At 36.6% G+C, this 24060-nt stretch overlaps 2 protein-coding genes across 6 annotated transcripts in view; one reads left to right on the top strand and one right to left on the bottom strand.

Annotated features, from left to right (window-relative positions):
• The window catches only part of NOC3L (NOC3 like DNA replication regulator), a 48536-nt gene that overhangs the window by 13701 nt on the left and 10775 nt on the right, over positions 1 to 24060 (top strand). For 2 of the 3 annotated variants that reach the window (XM_082604138.1, XM_082604136.1), the window contains exons 9-21: positions 2207 to 2382; positions 2791 to 2919; positions 6977 to 7108; positions 8730 to 8810; positions 9142 to 9242; positions 11754 to 11826; positions 11914 to 11977; positions 12059 to 12130; positions 12489 to 12670; positions 13687 to 13815; positions 14498 to 14595; positions 17762 to 17846; positions 18177 to 18301. In XM_082604138.1, coding sequence (XP_082460264.1) covers positions 2207 to 2382; positions 2791 to 2919; positions 6977 to 7108; positions 8730 to 8810; positions 9142 to 9242; positions 11754 to 11826; positions 11914 to 11977; positions 12059 to 12130; positions 12489 to 12670; positions 13687 to 13815; positions 14498 to 14595; positions 17762 to 17846; positions 18177 to 18301 — 1447 coding nt within the window. Of the gene's footprint in view, positions 1 to 2206; positions 2383 to 2790; positions 2920 to 6976; positions 7109 to 8729; positions 8811 to 9141; positions 9243 to 11753; positions 11827 to 11913; positions 11978 to 12058; positions 12131 to 12488; positions 12671 to 13686; positions 13816 to 14497; positions 14596 to 17761; positions 17847 to 18176; positions 18302 to 22626; positions 22835 to 24060 lie in introns of those variants that run through there. The other variant, XM_082604137.1, reaches the window with a different exon arrangement.
• Positions 19479 to 24060, bottom strand: part of PLCE1 (phospholipase C epsilon 1) — a 313229-nt gene continuing 308647 nt past the window's right edge. For all 3 annotated transcript variants that reach the window (XR_014291928.1, XM_082604110.1, XM_082604111.1), the window contains one exon: positions 19479 to 23690. The gene's annotated coding sequence lies outside the window, so the exon portion shown is untranslated. The remainder of the gene's footprint in view (positions 23691 to 24060) is intronic.

Genomic DNA, 24060 nt, shown 5'->3' with positions numbered 1-24060 from the left:
GACTCACTTGGGCTCCTTTACTCAGTGCTGGGTCTAAGCATCACCTAGCTGCTAGCTCAGCTGCAGCAGAGCTACTTAATCTGTCAGCCCAGTAACGACATGGAGGTGGGGTGGGTAGCATGGGCATTGCTTCTGTGCTCTGGCATCCCAACTGGAACCTACGTACTAGCATTTATTTATTTACCTATTGAGCTACCTGTCTGTCTATTATAATGTCTTCAATATTCATCCTTGCTGTAGCATGTGTCAATATTATCTTCCCTTTTTAAGGCTGAATAATATCCCATTGTATGTGTACACTACATTTTGTGTATCCATTCACCCATCCATTATAAAGTCTTGTCAGTTTTAAGTAAATAGAAGGTATCATTCTTACTTATGGTGAATACAGTCTGAGGAAAAATCATGTATATGAGAAGCAAGTTTAAAACAAAGGCACTAGGGAATTCCCTGGCTGTCCAGTGGTTAGGACTCCATGCCTCCACTGCAGGGGACACGGGTTCTATCCCTGGTTGGGGAACTAAGATCCCGCATGCTGCACAGCACAGCCAAAAAAACAAAGTAAATAATAAAATAAAATAAAATGAAGCAAAGGTGCTGTCTTCCATACTGTCTTTCACATCTCTGGTTGTGTATGATGTAGGAGGAGGTCTTGAACCTACTCTAGAAAAAAAACCAGCGTATTTTCATATTCTCATATTCAAGGTACTGTGTTACAGTAACAATATGTAGAAGTTTCTAGAAAAGAGGTACTGTGAATCGTCAATTATTTTGAAGGAGAAATTAAACTTTTTTTGGACCTCCTGGCTAAAGATACCACAGTGAGCATCAGCAAGAAGCCAGGGGAAATGATGCTTATGGAAAGCCAAGATTCTTGTAATTGTGGTTAGTCAGAGGGTGGATGATGGTAGGCAAATTTAATGGTAACATCTGTACTTGAGTCTAAGTGTAGACAAGGATGTGGTAGGTATATTTAATGGTAGCATCTGTACTTGTGTCTAAGTGTAGACAAGGATGTGGTAGGTATATTTAATGGTAACATCTGTACTTGAGTCTAAGTGTAGACAAGGATGTGGTAGGTATATTTAATGGTAACATCTGTACTTGTGTCTAAGTGTAGACAAGGGTGATGGTAGGCAAATTTTAACGGTAACATCTGTACTTGTGTCTAAGTGTAGAGAAGGATCATGGTAGGCAAATTTAATGGTAACATCTGTACTTGAGTCTAAGTGTAGACAAGGATGGTGGTAGGTAGATTTAATGGTAACATCTGTACTTGAGTCTAAGTGTAGACAAGGATGTGGTAGGTATATTTAATGGTAACATCTGTACTTGAGTCTAAGTGTAGACAAGGATGTGGTAGGCAGATTTAATGGTAACATCTGTACTTGAGTCTAAGTGTAGACAAGGATGTGGTAGGTATATTTAATGGTAACATCTGTACTTGAGTCTAAGTGTAGACAAGGGTGATGGTAGGCAAATTTTAATGGTAATGTCTGTACTTGTGTGTAAGTGTAGACAAGGATGGTGGTAGGCAAATTTTAATGGTAACATCTGTACTTGAGTCTAAGTGTAGACAAGGATCATGGTAGGCAAATTTAATGGTAACATCTGTACTTGAGTCTAAGTGTAGACAAGGATGTGGTAGGCAGATTTATTGGTAACATCTGTACTTGAGTCTAAGTGTAGACAAGGATGTGGTAGGTATATTTAATGGTAACATCTGTACTTGAGTCTAAGTGTAGACAAGGATGGTGGTAGGTATATTTAATGGTAACATCTGTACTTGAGTCTAAGTGTAGACAAGGATGTGGTAGGTATATTTAATGGTAACATCTGTACTTGAGTCTAAGTGTAGACAAGGATGTGGTAGGTATATTTAATGGTAACATCTGTACTTGAGTCTAAGTGTAGACAAGGATGGTGGTAGGTATATTTAATGGTAACATCTGTACTTGAGTCTAAGTGTAGACAAGGATGTGGTAGGTATATTTAATGGTAACATCTGTACTTGAGTCTAAGTGTAGCCAAGGATGGTGGTAGGCAAATTTACTGGTAACATCTGTACTTGTGTCTGAGTGTAGCCAGCTCATACTTAAGAAGTCACATGGTATGTTGATTTTTCATATTACTGCTTATTACTGTAAAACAAACTAACTGAAATTTTAGCCAATGAATAAAGTAACTACAGTTATCTCTTGATTAGACTGGAAGCAAAGGAAGCTGAAGAAAAGTAACGTGGTTTCCTTAAAGGCCTACAAGGGACTGGCAGCGGTGGCTGTGAAGAGCCTGTGTGAGCTGCTGGTGGCCCTGCCTCATTTCAACTTTCACAACAACGTCATTGTACTGATTGTTCCTCTCATGAATGACATGTCAACATCGGTGGGTTGCTTTTGTTGCTGTTGTCCTTAACAGGAAATCATAGACGATGGGATTATTTTTTTCTCTCTCTCAAAATTCTTTTGGCGCTATTATTTATTGCTAAAATGGGGTCCTTTGTTAAATACTGTCTCTTCAAGAAAATTGCTTGAACATAAGCTTGGTTAAGTGGTTCTGAATAGGAGGTGGTTTTGCCCTCCTCTTCAGGCTGTGTCTGCACACATTTTGATTGTCACGACTATGGTGATGGAGGATTGTTGCTGCTGGCTTCTGGTGGATAAAGGTCAGGGAGGCTTCTAAACATCCTCCAATGCACAGGACAGGGCCCCACAGCAACGAATTATCTGGCCCCAAATGTTAGTACTGCTGAGGCTGAGAAACACTGGTTTAGTGTAACATTTTATTTTTCAGATATCTGAAATGTGTTGTGAAGCAGTAAAGAAACTCTTTAAACAAGATAAATTAGGCCAAGCATCACTGGGTGTAATTAAAGTGATTTCTGGTTTTGTGAAAGGCAGAAATTATGAAGTTAGGCCAGAGGTAAGCCTTTTTTTTTCTCACTTTGTGTTTGTTTTTAAATTACAAAGTTAATTTTCAGTTGTTATGAGGAATTTATTTTTTATAGATGTGTAAAGTATAAAGTGAAAGTGCTCCCCAGAAGTAGCCAGTCATAGCAGTTCGGCGTGTATCCTTCTAGATGTTTTTCTGTGCAGATAGAGACATACTTTGTATTTTAAAATAAAAAAATGGGTTTATACTTTGGAAACTATTCTGGAGCTGTTTTCATTTAATGTATTGTGGACTAATGTATAGGGCTATCCCATTCTTTTTAACGTCTGCTTTAGTATTCCATTATGTGAATAATATATAGTCCGTACTTGATGGATGGCTGAGTTGTTTCTAGATTTTTGCTGTTACAGTCAGCATAGAGAAGAATGTTTTGGCCACGTTATTTTTTCACACTTATGTGAGATTGTGTGGATACTGGATCCAACAGTATACACATTTGAATATTTGAGAGCCAATGCCAAATTGTCCTCCAAAAACATTTGATCACTTGTGTTCCCGCTAGTGATAGGAGTGTCATTTCCCCACAACCTACCCAGTGTTGAATATTTTTACTCTTTAATCTTTGTTAGTCTGGTAGGTAAAAAATTACATAAATTAATGTATATTATTTTGTTTACACATTTTTATTAGTGAGGTTTTACTTCCTTTAATACATTTATTAGTCATTTGAATTTTTTGCCTGTTTGTATTGTTTACCAGTTTTTCTCCTCCGGTATTTGACTTTCTTAAAGACATGTAATAATTTTTTTTTTTTTTTTTTTTGCGATACACGGGGCTCTCACTGTTGTGGCCTCTCCCGTTGTGGAGCACAGGCTCCGGACACGCAGGCCCAGTGGCCATGGCTCATGGGCCCAGCCGCTCCGTGGCATGTGGGATCTTCCCGGACCGGGGCACGAACCCGTGTCCCCTGCATCGGCAGGCGGACTCTCAACCGCTGTGCCACCAGGGAAGCCCAACATGTAATAATTTTTTAAATGTGCATATATTTGAATAAATATGAGCCATGTACTAGGCAGTGTTCTAGGTCCTGGGGATAAAGTAGTGAACAAAAGAAACAAAAGAACAAAAGAAAGCTCTTTTGAGCTTAAGTTACATAGTAAGGATATTAAGTCTCTGTTATATAAGTTGCAAATATTTATTTGTTGCTCTGTCCTTTAATTTTGTGTTGTTGTCTTTTTGCTTTATAGAAGTTTTGCATTTTAATTACTTATTTTACAGAATTGATTTTTTTATATTCAAGAATATCAAGTATCTTGCCATTTTCTTTTATGTTCTTAAGTGAAGTGATAGTTTTCTTCATTTGGGTCTTAGATATTTTCATTAATTTTTAGTCATATAGTTTTGATTGTTAAGCTGATTTTTTTTTTTACTGTTTTATTTTCTAATTTTGAAGTCTTCTTCCTTTGCCGTCAAATTCTTTTCATCCCTTATAGCTGATAACTTTAGTTGAACTGCTAAAATTACAAATACTGGGCTTAAGTATTACTCAGAATTTTAGAGTAATCAGGGAATAAAGCTTGAACATGAAATTGGCTATAGGGAAACACTTTCATTTTAATGATGCTAGAATATAAACTGCTTTCTTTACTTTCTTGGTATTTGTTTGTTTGCTTGGTATATATATACTTTGTATAGTAATGTGATTTTTTTAAGGTGTACAATGTGATGATTTAATGTATGTATACACTGTGAAATAATGACTGCAATCAAGTTAATTAACACATCCATCACCTCTCATAGTTACCTTTTTTTTGTGGTGAGAATACTTAAGATCTACTCTCTTAGCAAATTTCAGGTCTATGATACAGTATTATTACCCAGAACTTACTCACCTTATAACTGAAAGTTTGTATCCTTTGACCAGGATTTCCTCATTTCCTCCATCCCCTGGCAAGCGCCATTCTACTCTCTGGTTCTGTGGGTGTGACTTTTTGAGATCATACAGTATTGAGTCTGTGTCTGGCTCATTTCACTTGTCCTGTCCTGCAGGTTCATCCATGTTACCAAAGATGACAGGACCCTCTTTTTAAGGCTGAATAACATTCCATTGTATGTATATCTCACATTTGCTTTATTCCGGCAGGCACATAGATTGGTTCCATATCTTGGCTTTTGTGAACAGTGCTGCAGTGAACATGGGTGTGCAGATATCTCTTTGAGATACTGATTTCATTTCCTTTGGATATATACCCAGAAGGGGGATTGCTGGATCATATGATGATTGTATTTTTAATTTTTGGGGAGCCTCCATACTGTTCCATAATGGCTGTGTCAATTTACATTCCCACCAACAGTGTACAAGGGTCCCTCTTCTCCACAACCTCACTAACACTTGTTATTTCTTGCCTTTTTCATAATAGCCATTCTAATAGGTGTGAGGTGGTATCTCACTGTGGTTATGGTTTGCATATCCATGATGATTAGTGCTGTTCAGCATCTTTTCATTTACCTGTTGGTCATTTGTTGTTTGTCTTCTTTGGAAAAAATGTGTTTTTAGGTCCTTTGTTCCTTTTCAAATCAGGTTATTTGTTTTTTGCTGTGAGTTGTTTGAGTTCCTTAGTATTTTGGATATTACCCCTTATCAGATACATGATTTGCAGGTATTTTCTGCCATTCCGTAGGTTGCCTTTGCATCTTGTCGATGGTTTCCTTTGCGTGTGGAAGGTTTTTAGTTTAATGTAGTCTCACTTGTTTGTTTTTGCTTTTGGTGTCATATCTAGAAAATTAATGCTCAGACCAATGTCAAGGAGCTTTGTCTCTATGTTTTCTCTTCTAGGAGTTTTATGGTGTCAGGTCTTACATTTAAGTCTTTAATCCATTTTGAATTAATGTTTGTGACTGGTAAGATAAAGGTCCAGTTTCATTCTTCTGTATGTGGATATCCAATTTTCCAAACACCATTTATTGAAGAGACTGTTCTTTCCCTATTGTGTATTCTTGGTTCCCTTACCAAAGATTAGTTGACCATGTGCCACATTCTTTGATTTGGAGTTATTTTTCATTTGTGGGTGATATTTTATGAGCACATAGAATACCTACAAAATACTCAAATCTTTCTGAGACCTAGAGTGACTTCAGGTTCAGTGTTTATGTTTTTAGTTCTTCCTTGTTTTCATTACATGATTTAAATGAAGTTCTCAGCTTTCTTCCAAATGTACATATTGGAACCTCAAAAGAATACAAACCTGTAGTTCTTTTTTTCTCCAAGAATGCTGCTGTGACTGCAGGTCAGTAGAGTGGTTTCTTCCCCAGAAAACGTAGGATTTAAAACCCCTTTTGTCTTTGTGTTTGGATGGTTGCTGTAGCACACAGTACATCCGTTTCTAAATTAGTTTCTGAACTTTTTTGAATGGCTTAAGGCAATAGTACATGTGGTCCCTGGACCAGCATCAGCTGGTGATTAGAAATACAAATTCTGGGGCCCCACTGCAGACCTGCTGAATCAGAAGCTCTGGGGATGGGGTCTAGCTTTTTGTGCTTTAACAAGCCCACCAGGTGATTGTGATGTTTGCTAAAGTTGGAGACCCATTGGCCTGAAGAAAAATAAGTTGTCTTAATAACACTAGTCTTCGTGTTATTTTTTTTGTTGGGAAAAAAAGATTAGAACTGTTAACTGCAAAACTGAATCTGGTTTGGGAATTTAAAGCTGGTTTAGAAATGTCTAATAAATATCGTCTTCTCCCATACTGGCCCAAGCCTTTTTCTGACCTTTCTACTCTTTGTAATCCTATCTACCAGTGCCAGGTAGTGTTCTCTCTTCCTTGTTCTTATTCCACTGCAAAGTAATATTATGTGTATTTAGCCAAATACTAGTGTCCTTTCGTAGACAAAATTTACCGAATACGTTTAACAAAAAGATAATAGAACTTTGTGTAAAATGTGATAAAAGATGTTTCAAAGTTTTTTGTTTTTTGGGGTTTTTTTTGGCATGAAGGAAGGAATAACACTGTTGAATGCTTATTCTGTTTAAAGTATTTGAGGGCAATATAAATATTAAGCTGCGTATTTGTGTTTTCTTCAATACCAGATGTTAAAAACATTCTTGTGCTTAAGGATCAAAGAAGTAGAAGTGAAAAAAGATACAGAGGATATTAATAAACAAAAAAAGTTCATGACTTTCAAGGAAAAGAGAAAAACTCTATCAAGAATGCAGAGAAAGGTTTGATTGATTTCCTTTTTTGTTTTAATTGATTTTAGATTAAAATCATAGGCACAGGGAAAAATCATAGTTAAGTTATAAATATTTTAAAATCTGATATTTAGAGAATTTTATTTTCCCCAGTTATTGCAAAGAAATGTTTTATTAAATCAACTTAAACAGACAGTTCATTAGCAAAGAGAGCAGTAGATGAAAAGGTTTTCTTGCCATGCTAGCTTTTTTTTTTTTTTTTTTGGCCACACCGCACCACTCGGCATGTGGGATCTTAGTTCCCCGACCAGGGATCTAACCTGCGCTCCTTGTGTTGGAAGCATGGAGTCTTAACCACTGGACCACCAGGGAAGTCCCCATGCTGGCTTTTGAGATCCTCTTAGATTCATCGTGATAACACAGATTCCTTCCTTAACAGAAAGGATGCATTCATGTGAAGTTGGCAACAAAGTAGGTTTTAGTCAAATCTCCTTTCTCTGTTGGTTTGTATTTGAAAACTAGGTTGAAATTCCAGACTTTTGTTTATTTACTGTGAGACTTTGGAAACATTTTTTTAATATTCTGAGAAATGGAGCTAATAATAGCACCTACCTTGCAGGGTGATTGTGCAGTTTAAATATAATGACATAGGAAAAGCACTTAGAGTGTGCAGCGCTGGGCACACTTTATACTCATTAGTTACGACCACCACCATTATTATGATCATTTCTCAAAACATTTCTAAACAGTTTATTAGAGTTATCAAGTGGGTTATAAAAACAAAGGAAAAAATAATTTCCAGGGAGATCCATCTTTGAATGTGTCTAATAAATTTTGAAAATAAGACAGGAATATCAAAATAGACTTAATGATTGTTAACAAATGAAGGTAAATGTTTAAATTATTTATACCATACTATCCTAATATAAGTTGGATGTGCCTGTTAGGAACAGCATGTATGTGGCTACAGTGGGGAAACAAAGACCCAATAAGCAGCTCTTTAACAACTTCCGTGTGAGGGAAGGAAACGCCATTCCTCAGTCAGTCCCCAGTGTCTCAGGCAGCTTAGCAACCATTGTTTGCTGCTCTAACAGCATAAGGGAGTGGAAAAAAATTGGTTTTCTGTTGAATTTCTGTATGTATAGTATCTGGTTTTATGCATTGTATGTAAATGAGTTTGGGAAGCATTGTTGATGACTGGTTTCCACATTATAGATGATTTAACATAATTATTTCTGGGCTCAGCATGTCCTTCCTTCCTTTCTTTTTTTTTTTTTTTGAAAAAATTTAATTTAAATTACAGAAAACTACAGAGAGTAGTATAATATATCCCATGTATTTACCATTCTGATTGAGCAAATATTAATATACTTCAGTTTCTTTCTTGAAAAGAAAGAAACCATTGGTTATGGAGTTGGAGTCCCTTTGTCCCTTCTCCAGTCCCATTCTTTTCCCTTCCTCCTAGGAGGCAGCCACTGTCATAATTTGGTTTATGGATGCTTCTTACCCATTTTTTCTATTTTTGCTTCTATTTGTAGACGGTCTGTGGTATTATTGTGTGTGTTTCATAATATTGACATAATGCCTCTCTGAAGCTAGCTTTTTCATTCAGTGGTATACTCTTTTTTTTCTTTTTTTAATCTATTTTCAGTGGAAGAAAGCAGAAGAGAAACTAGAGAGAGAGCTTCGGGAGGCAGAAGCTTCGGAGAGTACTGAGAAAAAACTTAAACTGGTAGGCAGTTTTACGTTTTCTCATGCTTTTAAAGTGTTTTGTTAAATGATTTCAACTAGAGATTTATTGCTTCAACTTGTGGTTGTATGACTTTGGTTTATTTCACGAGGCTTAGACACATGATGTGTAAGAAATGATAATGTGATCGATGATGCTAGTTTTAGGAAATCACAGGATGTGTATCTTCATTCTGCTTTGCTGAAGCTCTTAAGATTGAATAGTGGGGAGTGACGGGAAAGCACAGAAAAGGCTGAGTTTTGAAAGCTGTAGTTGTGGTAACTCGGGAGAAAGTACACTAGGTTATACGGAAGTCATTTTGTCTGTTCTGCAGCACACGGAGACTCTGAATATCGTGTTTGTGACCTACTTCAGAATATTGAAGAAGGCCCAGAGGTCACCTCTCCTGCCAGCAGTTCTGGAAGGTCTTGCCAAGTAAGGGCTGTGTAGGTTGAAGCCTTTTTGATTCTTTCTAAATAAATAAGACCGAGGTAACCATGAATTTTAAACAGGGTTCACTAATTGATGACCCGGTGTCCTTCTTAGTTCTCATTCCTTTTTTATTTGTCACCAGCTTTTCCTTGAACCTGTTCATAACACTGCACTTTTTTGGTTTTCTCATCTCAAACCTTTTATTTTAAAAATCTCCTTCGCCAACTCTTTCCTCCTGCTTATTACTTAGTTCTCGCTGTCCCTAGGGTTCATCCCTCAGTTCTGCCTTCCTTCTGTTCTGTAGTCAGTTTTTAGTCTTGCATAATCTGTTCCTCTTAAGATAGGTCTTTTTGTACGCTGTCAACACTAATGAACCTACTGGGGGATGTGAGCCAGAATAATGGTTGTCAGGGTAGTTTTCTACAATTATTTGAGATATTGTCCTGTAGAACAGTGCTATCCAATAGAAACATAGTGTGAACTACATATGAAATTTAAAATTTTCTGTTAACCACATTGAAAAGGAAAAAGAAACAGATGAAATTAATTTAAATATATTTTGTTGAACTCATTTTATCTAAAATATTATTCTGACATACATTAATGTCAAAACATTAATGAGATTAAACATTAGTGAGATATTTGGCATGGCTTTTTTCATAATGCATCTTCTAAAAGTGGTATATGTTTTACATTATAGCGCATCATCTTAGTTTGGACTAGCCACATTTCAAATCCCTAATGGCCAGTGGCTACGTTGGACAGCACAGCTTTAGAAATAGGACTAATGTCTGGAAGATAGAGAAAAGGCAAATTTGGTTCCATGTAGAAGAAATTACTTCCTAATGACTGTAGCTATTTGGTGATGAGGTGCTTTGCCTTATAAGATAGTGTGGTCCTTGTCCTTGAAAGAGAGGTTGGTCAGAGGTTCAAAGAGAAGGGATTATTCTTACCTTAGGTAGGACCTGTTGTTTGTTTTTTTCAATGACCAATTATTTTTTTCTTTTTTGTTTTTGTGTGTTGGGTCTTCGTTGCTGCTCATGTGAGCTTTCTATAGTTGTGGCGAGTGGGGACTACTCTTTGTTGCAGTGCGCGGGCTTCTCATTGTGGTGGCTTCTCTTGTTGCAGAGCATGGGCTCTAGGCACATGGGCTTCAGTAGTTGTGGCGCATGGGCCCAGTAGTTGTGGCTCACTGGCTCTAGAGCACAGGCTCAGTAGTTGTGGCGCATGGGCTTAGTTGCTTCTTGGCATGTGGGATCTTCCTGGACCAGGGATCAAACCTGTGTCCCCTGCATTGGCATGCGGATTCTCAACCACTGTGCCACCAGGGAAGTCCCAATGACCAATTTGTTTATTTAAACAAATTTTTCATAATACATGCTCATTTAAAAAATTCAAATAATGCAATTAAGAATTAAAAGATCACAAGTTCCCTTCCTTCCTATATCAGTATGTAAATCTGCCCACCTGCCTTCTTTCATACAAATTGAATCTTTCACACAAATGTACACTGTTCTGTAACTTCCTTTTTTTTTTTTTGGATAAACAGTTATTCTGGGTATCCTTCCATGTTAGCACATATAGACCCACTTTTTTTTTTTAAGCTCATAATACTCCATGTCATGGATATTTAATACTTTATTTGGTCAGTCCCCAGTGCTACACTGGAAATATCTTCAGTGTACTTGTGTGCACATATTGCTAGGTCAAAGAGTGTGATCATTTAAAATTTTGATAAATATTGCCGTATTACTTCCCAAAAAGGTTGTACCAATACACAGGGAATATATGACCTCTGAGGTCCTTCCTTATTCTAAGATTTACAGTGTCAAAGGCTCTTGCACTAATATTGAAGAGATATCCTGACTTTAACTACTTCGGTGCCTGATATTTTATAGTGTACAGAGTCCTCTGACATTTAGTAGCTCACATGATTCTTTCTCTTTAACTCTATTGAGTGATCTCAGTTATTTTTAGAAATAGAAGGCCAGGACAGTCAGCTCTTACCTAGGATTATATAGGTAATTAATTGCTGAGCCTGAACTAGACACTAGCTCCAAGATTTTTTCTTTTCTTTTTAAAGCTTTCATAGGGTCCATTTTCTAATTAATAGCAAAATCTTTCCTCCTTTCCTTCTTCCTGCCCCATTTTCCTAGAAGCTGTAACTGCTGACTCCTTTGTGACTTAGAACATTGTTGGACACCTGGTCAACTTGACTCAGAGAACTTGTTTGCTCTTAGCAACTTCTTTCTCTGGGTAGGAGTATTTTTGAAATATATTTAGTTTGTTTAGTGCCTCATATATTCCTGCTGAGTATAATGTCCAGTCGTGGATGAATTGTCCAAGAGGCCAGTCTGAATTAATGAAAAGTATCGATAATCACCATCATCTCCATCATAGCTAACATTTTGAAATAAGTAATATTGAAAATATGGTTTTAAAGTCAGGTTTAATTTTTAACTGCTTTATATCTATTTTTAGGTTACCTTTTAACTAAGTTTTGTTTGATTCTAGGTTTGCTCACCTTATAAATGTGGAGTTTTTTGATGATTTATTAGTAGTTCTACATTCTCTCATTGAGTCTGGTGTAAGTAACTCTACTAATGAATTACTTTTTAAGATATGAATTGTAATTATTCTTAATACCCTTTTTTTTTTTCCTCTTCGTTTTAAGGACCTAAGCTATCAAGAAAGTCTTCACTGTGTCCAGACTGCTTTTCATGTTCTTTCTGGGCAAGGTAAGATACTTTCTTGATTAAGTTTTGTTTACTTTGCCTTTGGAGGCTTTAACATACCTAATTTTTGTTCTCATTTCAAAGGTGATGTTCTGAATATTGATCCAATGAAATTCTATACACATCTTTACAAAACACTGTTCAAGTTACATGCAGGTATGTATGTTTAGATAATGTGTCTTTAATAAATCTTTATCTTCTAAGAATATTTTGTGACTGAAATTATAGTCAATGAAAATTGAGAAATAGGAGCAGGTATATAAAATGCTGGCCTGCCAGTGCTGCACATCTGTATTTAACCTTAAGTGAGACTTGGAGTGAGAGAACTTTTGGAACTGACTGGAGATGCAGTGCAGCTCACATTATTGTGTGAGCAGTCTGGCGCTGCTTCATCGGTGAGGGAACTGATGTGGGACAGGTGCGACAGGCTCCTCTTGGATTTTTCCAAAGTTCAGTGAAGTGCGTAATGAAAAAGTAATGAGAACAGCCCCAAAAGGTGTATCTGCTGTTTTAGGTGCTACGAATGAAGGTGTTGAGATCGTCCTCCAGTGCCTTGACGTCATGCTGACTAAGCGCAGAAAGCAAGTTTCTCAGCAGCGGGCCCTTGCCTTCATCAAGCGCCTTTGTACCCTTGCTCTTCATGTGCTTCCAAATTCAAGCATTGGCATTTTAGCAACTAACAGAATATTAATGCATGTAAGTAGTGATGCAAACGAATAGAGCTAAGTTCTTACAGTGCAACAATGGTGTTTTGTTTGATGCATGTTTTTTTCCCCCATTTACATTATTATTTTAATTATAAAAGTAATTCACACTTGTAACAAGATAAGGTGATAAAAGAAGTATATAAAATTACAAAAGGAAAGCATTCCACCCCTACTGACACTCTCCATTTTTACGATTTGGTGGGTATCCTTCCAGAAGTCTTAAAAAAATTCATTTATAAATGTGTACACTAAACACACACAAACAACAAAACTTTTTTCTTTTTTAATGGAGAGGGGATTATGATATACAATATTGTTCTACAACTTTTTTAACACTTAATGGTGATGAACACATTTTGTGTCAGTACAAATACAGCTACTTGGTCTCTTTAATGACTGTTGGTTTAACAAATACTTACATAGTTCTTACTGTGTGAATTCCACTGTTACAATGCTTTACAAAAATTAACTCAATTTTCATAACAACTCTGTGAAGTAGCTACTATTATTGTTCCCATTTTATAGATGGGGAAAACTGAGGTCCAGAGAGACTAAGAAACTTGTCTAAAGTGACACTGCTATTAAATGGCAGAGATGGGATTTAAATTTAGGCAGTCTGGCTTTTACACTTTGCATTTTTCTTTTGATGGATGTAAGTTGTTTCCTTTTTTGCTATTATAAATGATGCTATAGTGAATATTCTTATAAGTGTATCTAATGTAATTATTTCTATAGGAAAGATTCCTAAAAGTGGGGTTGCTGAGTGAAAGAATATCTGTTTTCTTTTGCAAGATAAAATTAATTCTTTTCAAAGCAAGCTAATATTCTTTTGTTCTCTTGTGGAATAAACTTAAATTGCAAAAATTAAAACTAGGTATAAAGTGCATGTGCTTATAGCTCTTATGTAACTGTAAAATCAAATTATGTAAAAGTACAGAATCCAGTAACGTTCTTAAAATTCATAATATTACTTTAATTAATCCTTTTTATGTGACATTTTTGCAGACTTTCCCCAAAACAGATCTGTTGCTTGACAATGAATCTCAGGGTAGTGGAGTTTTCCTTCCTGAGCTGGATGAACCTGAGTACTGCAATGCTCAGAACACTGCTCTTTGGGAATTGCATGCACTGAGGGTAAGAGCCCCTCCTCCCTTTTTGTGAGGGCTTTTTCAGTTTTTCCCCCAAGTATTTATAATTGCCAGAGAACTTAACATATTTTGTTCTGGGACTGCCTTTCCTAGAATTCCTGTCTAAATACTCTGCATTTCACTTTGCTCTTACTATTAAGATGTTGAGATCTGTTTTCTAAGGAAGCAGAAAGTGATTTCAGTATTATGGGGTGAGATTTCTTGAAGTCACTCCCTGACACTATTCAGAATAGAAGATATGTTGTCAGGCACATTTGTATTGGGTCTTATTCAGGGGGACTTCCAGAGGCCTGTGGCCCGCCAGTTTCAAGAGGGTTTCACCTACGTTGTGATCCTACAGTGCGGACAGAAGCATTATAGTGGAAATGTGTTTCAGGAAACCTGTTGTAAACTAACTTTTTTCACTCTGAAAGAGAAATTGCCTTTTGATTTTTCTTTTCATACTGTAAAAGCAAGACTAAGCTACTTCACTGGTAACTTGGTCATCAAACAGATTTGTGTTGGAATCTTGTGAGCAAAGATACTGTTTTTTTTCTGTAGGTATGTGGTTCTAATGAATTACATATGCATATGTGGTTTTTAAAAAAAATTAATGTTTATTAAAGTGTAGCTAGTGTCTTACAAAATATTGACTTGTGCAAAATATGGTTGTCCTGTTTCCCCTTCAGCGCCATTACCATCCTATAGTGCAGAGATTTGCAGCTCACCTCATCGCTGGAGCCCCTTCTGAAGGCTCAGAGGCACTCAAACCAGAGTTGAGCCGAAGGTAGTATTTAGCATTGCCTTATTATAGAACTGCAAATTTCAGTTGCTAGCTGTTTTGACTATGAGAAGTCTGTTTTACAAAGTAATAGATTTCAAAATGTAAAGTGCTGGTTGGTTATCTGGACTTGGTCCACTTCATATTCCTGAATTATTCCAAAGAGAAAACATTTCTGACTGTGATTTTGTTAGTTTGTTTTGAGTAATTACTTAACCTTTTTTTTTTTTTTTTTTTTGGTCATAAAACGGTTTCACACGTACAGGTAAGTAGAAAGAATAGTGAATCCCCATATGCGCATTACTTAGGTTCAACATTTAATAAGATGATGCCATATTTGCTTTATGTGAAGGTCCATGAGTCCATCCACAGAACCTTTTTTTTTCCCCCCTCCAAATGGTTCTGCTAGGACAAGAAAGGGAAAAGTGAGGAGGGAGAGAAAAGAAGTGTTTTGAACAATGCCATCCAGAAGGGAGCAGTTTCTCTCCTTGGCCCTCATAGCCATCTCTGTTCAGTGCCCCCGACCTGTGAGAGTTTGGACTGGCACTTCCAGCATTCACCTTACACGCTTCCAAATGGGGAAAAGCGTCCTTCTAAAAGAAGTTTCTTTTCCCACAACTTTTTGATCTGAAAAAAATTCGTACAGAGAAGTTGAAACAGTAGTAATTATCATTTTTCCCCCACAAAATCAACTAGGAAATACTTCAGTTATACAGAAAAGAAGAGAAAATGGTATGACACCCTTGTAATATTCCCATCACTCAGAATTAATATTTTGTTGCAGATTTTTCCCCTCCTTTGCAAGCCCACTGGTTTCTTTAAATCAGAAATCACAGACAAGTGACCTGTAGGCAAGATTTTCTGGCCTCTTCAGAGTTTGAACAAGAATCTAATTGGTTGGTATCTTTTAAATATTGGAAGAATTCGCCAAAAATCATTTCCAGCTTCTCTTGAAATACTGAGAGGTTTGATGAAACAGGTCTATATTTTTACAAGGCAGTAGTCAGCTGTATCCCTCTCTAAATGAGACATAAATTGTAATTTCCTGTAAACCCTTTTCCTTCTGGGTAGGATAGAGATAACCTTTGCTCTTATTAAATAGTAAAATGGCCATTTACTTCTTTCATCCCTCATACTTCCCACCTGTACCCCAGCTTTGTTTTTCAAAAGGAAAAGGAGAAAATGATTCTTTGTCACTTCTTCACAATCCTTTTCTGGTATGTTTTTGTCAGAGATCTTCACCATTTGCCTCATTTATGCCAGAGGTTTCCTTTTCTGGAGGAAGTTGAATGGATTATCCCAAAGGCTTGAGAAGGGAGACTCTTGATGGGCTTCCCCTGGGGAGTGGAGCTTGGGGTGTGAGCCTGATTGCATCCCTTGCCGATCTCCTTTGGAGAATATTAACCAATCTCAAATCATTAAGGATTCATTTACATGCATGAGTATAGACATTTATTCTGTCCTGATTGTCCTCTCCTTGCTTTCAATCCAGGCAAACAAGTGAAGGGTTGAGCTGATTGAAATCCATGGAAGATGACTCCATGCCTTATGCTCTCATGACTAACTTACACTTAGTTGCATATCGTTCACATAACTGGTTGAGTTGGGATTTGATCATATTGAGCTTGAGGGCTTTTTGCTCAGCCTTCTTTTTGTCCAGACCTATGTTTCTAAATGTATACCAGACCTCTCTGAGGTGGATTTAGTTGGATAATGATGTCATAACATGGGGATTTAGGATTTATTTTATATAAGTGTGTTTTGTTGGTTTCCAAAGAAAACAAAAACAATAATTAGAAAAGATATATGCATTCTTATGTTCATTGCCACATTATTTACAATAGCCAAGATATGGAAGCAACCTAAATGCCCACCAATAGATGAATGGATAAAGAAGATGAGGTATACATACACACAATGGAATATTACTCAGCCATGAAAAAAAGAATTAAAGCTTGCCATTTGCAACAACATGGATGGACCTAGAGGGAATTATGCTAAGTGAAATAAGTCAGAGAAAGACAAATACTGTACGATTTCACTCTAAAAAACAAAACAGGGCTTCCCTGGTGGCGCAGTGGTTGAGAGTCCGCCTGCCGATGCAGGGGACACAGGTTCGTGCCCCGGTCCGGGAAGATCCCACATGCCGCGGAGTGGCTGGGCCCGTGAGTCATGGCTGCTGAGCCTGCGCGACGGGAGCCTGTGCTCCGCAATGGGAGAGGCCACAGCAGTGAGAGGCCCGCCTACCACAAAAAAACAAAAACAAAAACAAAAACAAAAACAAAAAACAACAAATGAACAAACAAAACAGAAACAGAGTCATAAATACAGAGAACAAACAGGTGGTGCCACAGGGGAGGGGGTTAGGAGGAGGAGAGAAATAGGTGAGGGAGATTAAAAGGTACAAACTCCCAGTTGCAAAATAAATGTCACAGGTATGAAATGTACAGTGTGGGATATATAGTCAATAATTATATAATATCTTTGTATGATGACAAGTGGTAAGTAGACTTATCGTGGTGATCATTTTGAAATGTACAGAAATATCAAATCATCACTATGTTGTGTAACAGGAACTAACAGAGTTGTAGGTCAATTTTACTTCAAAAACAAACAAACTCATAGAAAAAGAGATCAGATTTGTGGCTACCAGAAGGGGGAATTGGATGAAGGCAGTCAAAAAGTACAAACCTCCAATTATAGGATAAATAAGTACTAGGGATGTAATGTACAACATGATAAATATAATTAACAGTATTGTATGTTATATATGAAAGTTAAGTGAATAAATCTTGAGTTCTCATCAGAAGGAAAAATTTTTTTTCTATTTCACTAATTTTTTATCTATGAGATGATGGAGGTTCACTAAACTTATTGTGGTAATTCATTTCATGATGTATGCAAGTCAGATCATGCTGTACACCTTAAACTTACACAGTGCTGTATGTCAATTATATCTGAATAAAACTGGAAGAAAATAAAACTGGGGCAAAAGATTTTAATGAGAAAAAAGAAAAACGACAGCAGGATTATGTTATATATAGGCTTAGAATAATGAGTACAATCTAATTGATTTCTCTGGGTACAGTCTAATTCTCTGGGTACAATCTAAATATTTTCAAGTTACACAGATATGGTGGTGTCTTTACTTTTCTTATATTTGTGATTATAGATCTGCTGCAGAACTTTTTGAGGCTTATAGCATGGCAGCAATGACATTCAATCCTCCTGTTGAATCTTCAAATTCCAGAAGGAAGGTATGTGATACTTTTCATTATTTTTTTTAAAGGATGAAATAAAAACTAAATTAATATGTCTCTTAATAACATGATTTCAACTTGCTTATTTCGTGTTAGGAGTTGATGGTAGGATAGATTTCTGGGGTTGGAATTCTATAGAGACAGTCAGGAGACTGTTTCATTCAATGTAGGATATGGCTGATATGTCCAAGACCTGACCCAGCACCTGTCGTTATGTTTCATGTGTTAGTTTGGTGTCAGCTGTTGCCATTTTTAACTTTGCTTACGGCTTGGCTTTTGCTTATGGCATAAGCAAACTTTTAACTCATACTTTTAATATTTTTTCAGGATAAAGTGTTACAAGGGGATTCATTTTTAAGTGAAGAGATAAGTCAGCTAATCAAAAGACATTGTAGTGAAGTTACCACTCAGTTGCCTCTGGATTTCACCAAATATTTGGAAACATCACTACGGTAGGAGAAGAATGAAGAGTCAGGGGACTTTGTTGTATATTTGTGTGTTTGTGCAGATGCACATAAAGATATATTGTTAATTTAGGACCTTCTCTTGAAGAGGAAGAATTATCCTTTGTGTGGCACAGGGTTCTGCCCCAATTCTGAAAATATGCACAGGAAAATCAAGACCATGAGATTGCTTTCTACCATTCAGTTACTCTTTATAGCCAAATACTTTTTATAATGAAATAAATGTTTTTTTTATCGTACCACCATGATGGAAGTGAGAAACATTCTAAATTTGAGTGTATATATTTTTATGAAAATTTTTGAGAAAAGAAAAAATAGCTTGCAATTGGATACCAGGTTCTTTGGCTCTTAATGAACGATATGCTTCAAGAAGTAACCTAATTTGGCATTTGTGAAAAAGAATGAGTGCTCATCATGGCTACTTTCAAAGAAAGTTTGAATGTGATTCTAGTCTCTTCGAAGTTCGTCACATTTTCTGACATGCTCTGGAGGGTGATGGTGGAAAAAACCAAGTCTGAGACTTTCTTTACCATTCTGTTTTAAGGATAAAGGGTACCCAGCGAGGGGCTTTTTTTTTTTTTCTCCCTTCATTCTTTTTTTAACAGATGAAATGCCTATTCTTATGAACATAATTAAAAAGCAGTATTTTATGTGACAGCTATTGCCATATTCTAGGAATGGCATATGAAATAAGTGTTTTAATGACCAGGTTATAAATATCCTCTACTGTGAATAGCTGAATAAAACAGGTGCTTTTTTCTGCTTTCTATTCTTGTGAGCATTTAAAAAAATGCACAGCAGTCCAACTAAATAGATCTATTTCTTCAAAGCTGTAGAAGCCAAATATTTTGGCCTAGGGTAGTGCTTAAAGTTCTTTTTTTTCTCATGAAGTAAATGAAAATAGAAAGTTCCTTTACCATTCCAGCAGAGTGGGGAATATTCAGCTTAATAGCGCATGTTAATCTTTTAGCATATTATATGTGGTTTTAAAAAGTGTTTTTAAGATCAATTTTTTTAGGCTTGATTATTTAATGGTGAGAAATGTATGGTTCATTATATAAATACTTGCTTTTAATGCACTTTTTAGATATTAAAGTTCAGGAATGTTATGAATATTTGTTTAGATGACCAAGGGATCTTTTGCCATTGGAGCACAAGTGACCAGTACATGTCACAAATCATTTATTTTCCAAACATATACAAATACATTTATATTTCACGTTGGCAGCAAAAACTATAGGTTAAATGAAAAATCAGTTTTAAAATAAAAATTCATCAACTATTTCACACTTGTATTATGCTTTTAACCTTCTTGTTACACAGAATCACAGTGGGACCATAAAATTATACACCTTGTATTTGAATATCCTATATGAATTTGAGGATGAAACATTTGTGCACTAACTTCTGTAGCCTTGTACTGATGAGTTTCATTTTCAGAACTAAATATTATAGTCATTAATAATAACATACACACACCCTGAGGCTATAATAAACTACAGCCTTAATGTCTATTTTTTTAGCTAGATAAATATTGAGCACCTACTATGTGCTTAGCACTGTGCTAGGCACTTAAAAGTGAAGTCGGGTAATAACAGGCATAAGACGTAGCCTCAGTCTTCCATGCCCTTGCATGTTGAGTCAGAGCATTCACACATTTTTTTGAACGCAACATTACCCAATTCAGTGTCAGAGTGAGTTGTTTCAAAGTTCAGAGACCTGTATCATCTGAAATAGGGAAGGTTTCAGAGGCCTGCTGGATGGCAGACTTGAGCATAGTATGTTTTGGATCTAAGAGATGTGTACCAACAGCTTGGTAATCATAGAGATTCAGTATTTCAAAAACATTCAGGTATTCCTGTCAGAATCCTTAGCCATCATGCAAGGACTGCATTTAGGAAGTTGATAGGAAGAAATGGCAGAGAACATATAAATTGTTAACAATGTACTGTATCATGTTGACCCAAGTTTGGGCTTTGTGTAAGAGGCAGTCTCCTTTTCTAACAACTTTTTGGAGGGTCCAGGTATTCTCCTCTTCTTGCCTTGCTGCTGATTTAAGAGAAGCAACTAAAAGTGTTTGAGGCAGCCCGCTAGAGAGCTCTTTCCCTGTAGGCTGCCTCTCACTATGCCAAGAATCCTCCTTACTGGCATGGGAGCAGAGTTGTGGAGCTTTGTGTTTTAGTTAATTCAGTTTTACCAGGCCAGTACGCAAGCTCTGATTACTTTTCAGAATTAAGCAAGGCCTTCGGGTGTCTGGCAGAAGAGGAGACATCTACAAAAATACTAGAAAGGGAGAGAACAGAGGAAGGGGAAGATGTGTTTTTAAAAAAAGTACATACGGAGCCATAGGGGAGGCCCACTTTCATTAATGAGCCTCCAGTGTCTCCAGAGCCATCAAGATGGGAGAACTTTGTGTGAAAGTAAATTTGACTTTTGACTCACTTTTGTTGAGTCTAGACTCCATATTTCTCCCCAGCTGGAGAATTTATAAATAACTTTTACTTGGTAAGGATGACACGAAAAGAGACGTTCCTTTAAGAAGGCACTTTCTGCCCAAAGAATGTTACTTCCTGCAGATTTATCCTCAAACTTATCCTCAACTCCTTCACACCCTTATATAATCTCACATTAGTTTGCGAAACAAACAATTACAGAGGAGGTAACTGAGAGGAAGTTAATCTGTTTTTTCCAGCATCACACATCACATCGGATTCTTATTTTAATCTTTTCTTGCCAGCTATCATAACCTTAAAAGTGGCACCACCTAACAGAATTCATGCTCCTTTCTGTTTTTAGTGAAGCATTTTAAAATACTTTTTTTCAAAATCTTGTAATAAATACAGCTTGCATATTTGTTCATTTATTGGGTGAAGTAGAAAAGAACAGCTTATTGCTTTGCCAGGCAAAGGGGGCCACAGCGGGCTAATGCCCTCAAAGCTGCGTGTCCCGACCTGGAGGGGGTAGTGAGGAGTTTTATAGTAATGGTTCAAAGAGAGCGCCATCAGCTCATGGACATTCTGATTGGTTGATGGTGAGGTAAGTGGGAGTCAGCATCATCAACCTTGTGGTTCCGACAGCTCTGGGGTTTGCGTGCTTGTGGGCACCATACCCTTCGTTTCTCCCACTTGGTGGGGGTTTCAGCCAGCTTGTATATATTTAGATTCTTTTCCATATCGACTTTACTGATGAAAGTTTGCTACCCAAATTTCTAATGGTATGGAAAATGTGAAGTAGTAATGGGTATAGTGTGGGTGACTATTTTAGATGCATTCTAAATGGGGTAATTTCTTTCATTTGCTATAGTAATATAACTGTATAATTCAGAGAAGCTCTAAATCAAAATTTCCTACTTTGGGCAGACACCAGGTTGTGCTGGTTAGCTGTAAGAGTAGAGCAGTCCCCCTTAAAGTCCCCAAGACTCAAATACAGTAGAGTATGTCCTTTCACCTCAAAATGAACCACCAAGTTGGGTTGCAACATAGGCCGGAGGTTGGGTTCACTCACTTGCTAAAACCTAGTCTCCCTTTCAGTCTCAAGGTAAGTTTCAGATTTTTTGTTAAGGGCCATGGGGTGGGGTGCTGCAGGGCTTAGAGTCAAGGCCAAGTGATGAACCTAATGAGACCAGTCTTGCTTTCCATCTCGCTACTCTGCACAGTTTTCATCTTGACTCTTGCCAGTTAGACCAGTAACCCAATTTTTATGACACAGTAAGCCCAACCAGAGGAAAAAAATGCCTCTTAGGTTAGAGAAACTTGATTACGCTTTCTGGAATATTTTTTAAAATGAGGCAGCATTGTACATTTGTTGTAGACTGATTATTTGATTTAAAAAGAAACCTGTAGCACTGTACAAATGACATCAAACTGGAATAGTCTGAATTCTGTTGACAAGCAAACGTGGCTCTTCTAGCATTAAAGCTTTGACTCAATCAGAACTTCCAATAACATGAAAGCTGGGCCGTGTGTTTTTAACACTTCTGTTAGAGTATGCAAAGAACTTGGGGATTGTTTTATTCATTTTTTTATGGTGAAAAACTTCTCAAAGCAAAGGTTAGGATTTTTAGTGTGTTTTATAATTTGAAGAAAAACGTCTTAAATTTTAATGTCAATAGAAAGATAAAATTTGGATTTTACGTAGAGGAACACCTTTCATTTTAAAAATCATAATTTGCTTCATGCCAAGAATAAGAAGGATCCTTTACACGTACATGATGGTTTTATACAGCGAGGTTTTTAAAATAATTTACATTAAATGGCAAGTTACATGAAATTCTGGCCTAGTTCAGATATTCAGAGCATACATTTTCTTTTTAGGAGATTTGTCTTCGAATAGTGAGATAGACCCACTAACGCTTCTAATCTGCAAGCAATATCAAGAAAGCTATGTATAATAAATATATAGGTACAATGTCAGTACAAACCTAGTAAAATAAATAAACACCAACAATCTACTTTTGCTTTAAAAACATGGTTAAGTTTCTTGTTAAGATGTCACAACTCAGTAGATGTTATACGTTATTCTAACTTCATTTTATGGAAACCAAAAGTCTGTGAATATATAAGCAATAAACGTAAAAAAACCCAACATCATTCTGTAGCTAAAAAGAAATACTACAGAATTCACAATGATACACAATATAGAAACTAAATTGAATTACTTTTTAATGAATCTTACAGGACATATTTACACTTGCAATGCCCCAAATCTTTCAATTCTCAGCCATAAAATGTATGACTAAACTAGCCTGCTTGTTTTCATACCTCTGCATCTTGTTCCCAGTTTTCTAAGTCAGGTCAGCAAACTATGGCCCTTGGGCCAAATCCAGCCTGCCACCTGGTTTCGTATGGCTCTTGAACTAAGAATAGTTTTTACATTTTAAAATGATTTTAAAAAATCAAAAGAGGAATATTTATTACATGGGAAAATTATATGAAATTACAATTTCAGTGTCTTTATATAGTTTTCTTGGATCACAGCCACATTCATTCACATATGTATTGTCTATGGCTGCTTTTGCACTACAGCTGAGCTGAGTCATTGCAGTGGAGACCATATGGCCCATAAGGCCTGAAATATTTACTGTCTAGCCCTTTACAAAGTTTGATGACCCTTGTTCTAAGTCAATTATTGCAAGGTTAGCAATGGTTTTTCCAACTGTTGACACGTGTAAAATGGCAGTCTGCTGGGCTTCTTTGCTTCATCAGGAAACTGGTTGGTAGCTAGCCCTGTGCCATTTTGCTTGACCTCAGTGTGGACCTCATATCGCAAGTTCAGAAATCATCAATTTCCAGTTTAAGTCTAATGAAAATAAGGAAGTTATATTTGTTTCCATCATGTTCATTCTTGACTTTATAACTTCTTGCCCAAAGATCTTCACCTGTAAAATTGTATACATAGGCTTGTTAGTCCCTTTAAAGTGAAGGAGCAGAAATGTTCATAGTGTAGCAAGATTTAAGGTTGTTCAACCAACAGAAACCCAAGCTCTGGTGACTGGGTTTGGGGGAGAGACTATTTCCTATAAACTCACAGTGGTAGAACATGATGTTCCTGGGAGGTGGAACATTAGGCTATTTCTGCCCTGGAACATCACATTCTTTAGAAAGATTTTTTTTTTTAACCATAATTAAACTGTTCAGCTTTAAAAAAAAAAAAAGGTGGACTTCTGTCAACTAGTTGAGTAAGTTAAATAATTATTTGTTTAGAAATTCTTAGATTATTATTAGGAGGTAACTTGAAACTTTAGAGGT

This window comes from Mesoplodon mirus (assembly GCF_964341445.2).
Source record: "Mesoplodon mirus genome assembly, chromosome: 2".
Taxonomy (NCBI): Eukaryota; Metazoa; Chordata; class Mammalia; order Artiodactyla; family Ziphiidae; genus Mesoplodon; species Mesoplodon mirus.
Note: the sequence above shows the minus strand (reverse complement) of the source record. Positions and strands in the feature narration are given on the sequence as shown.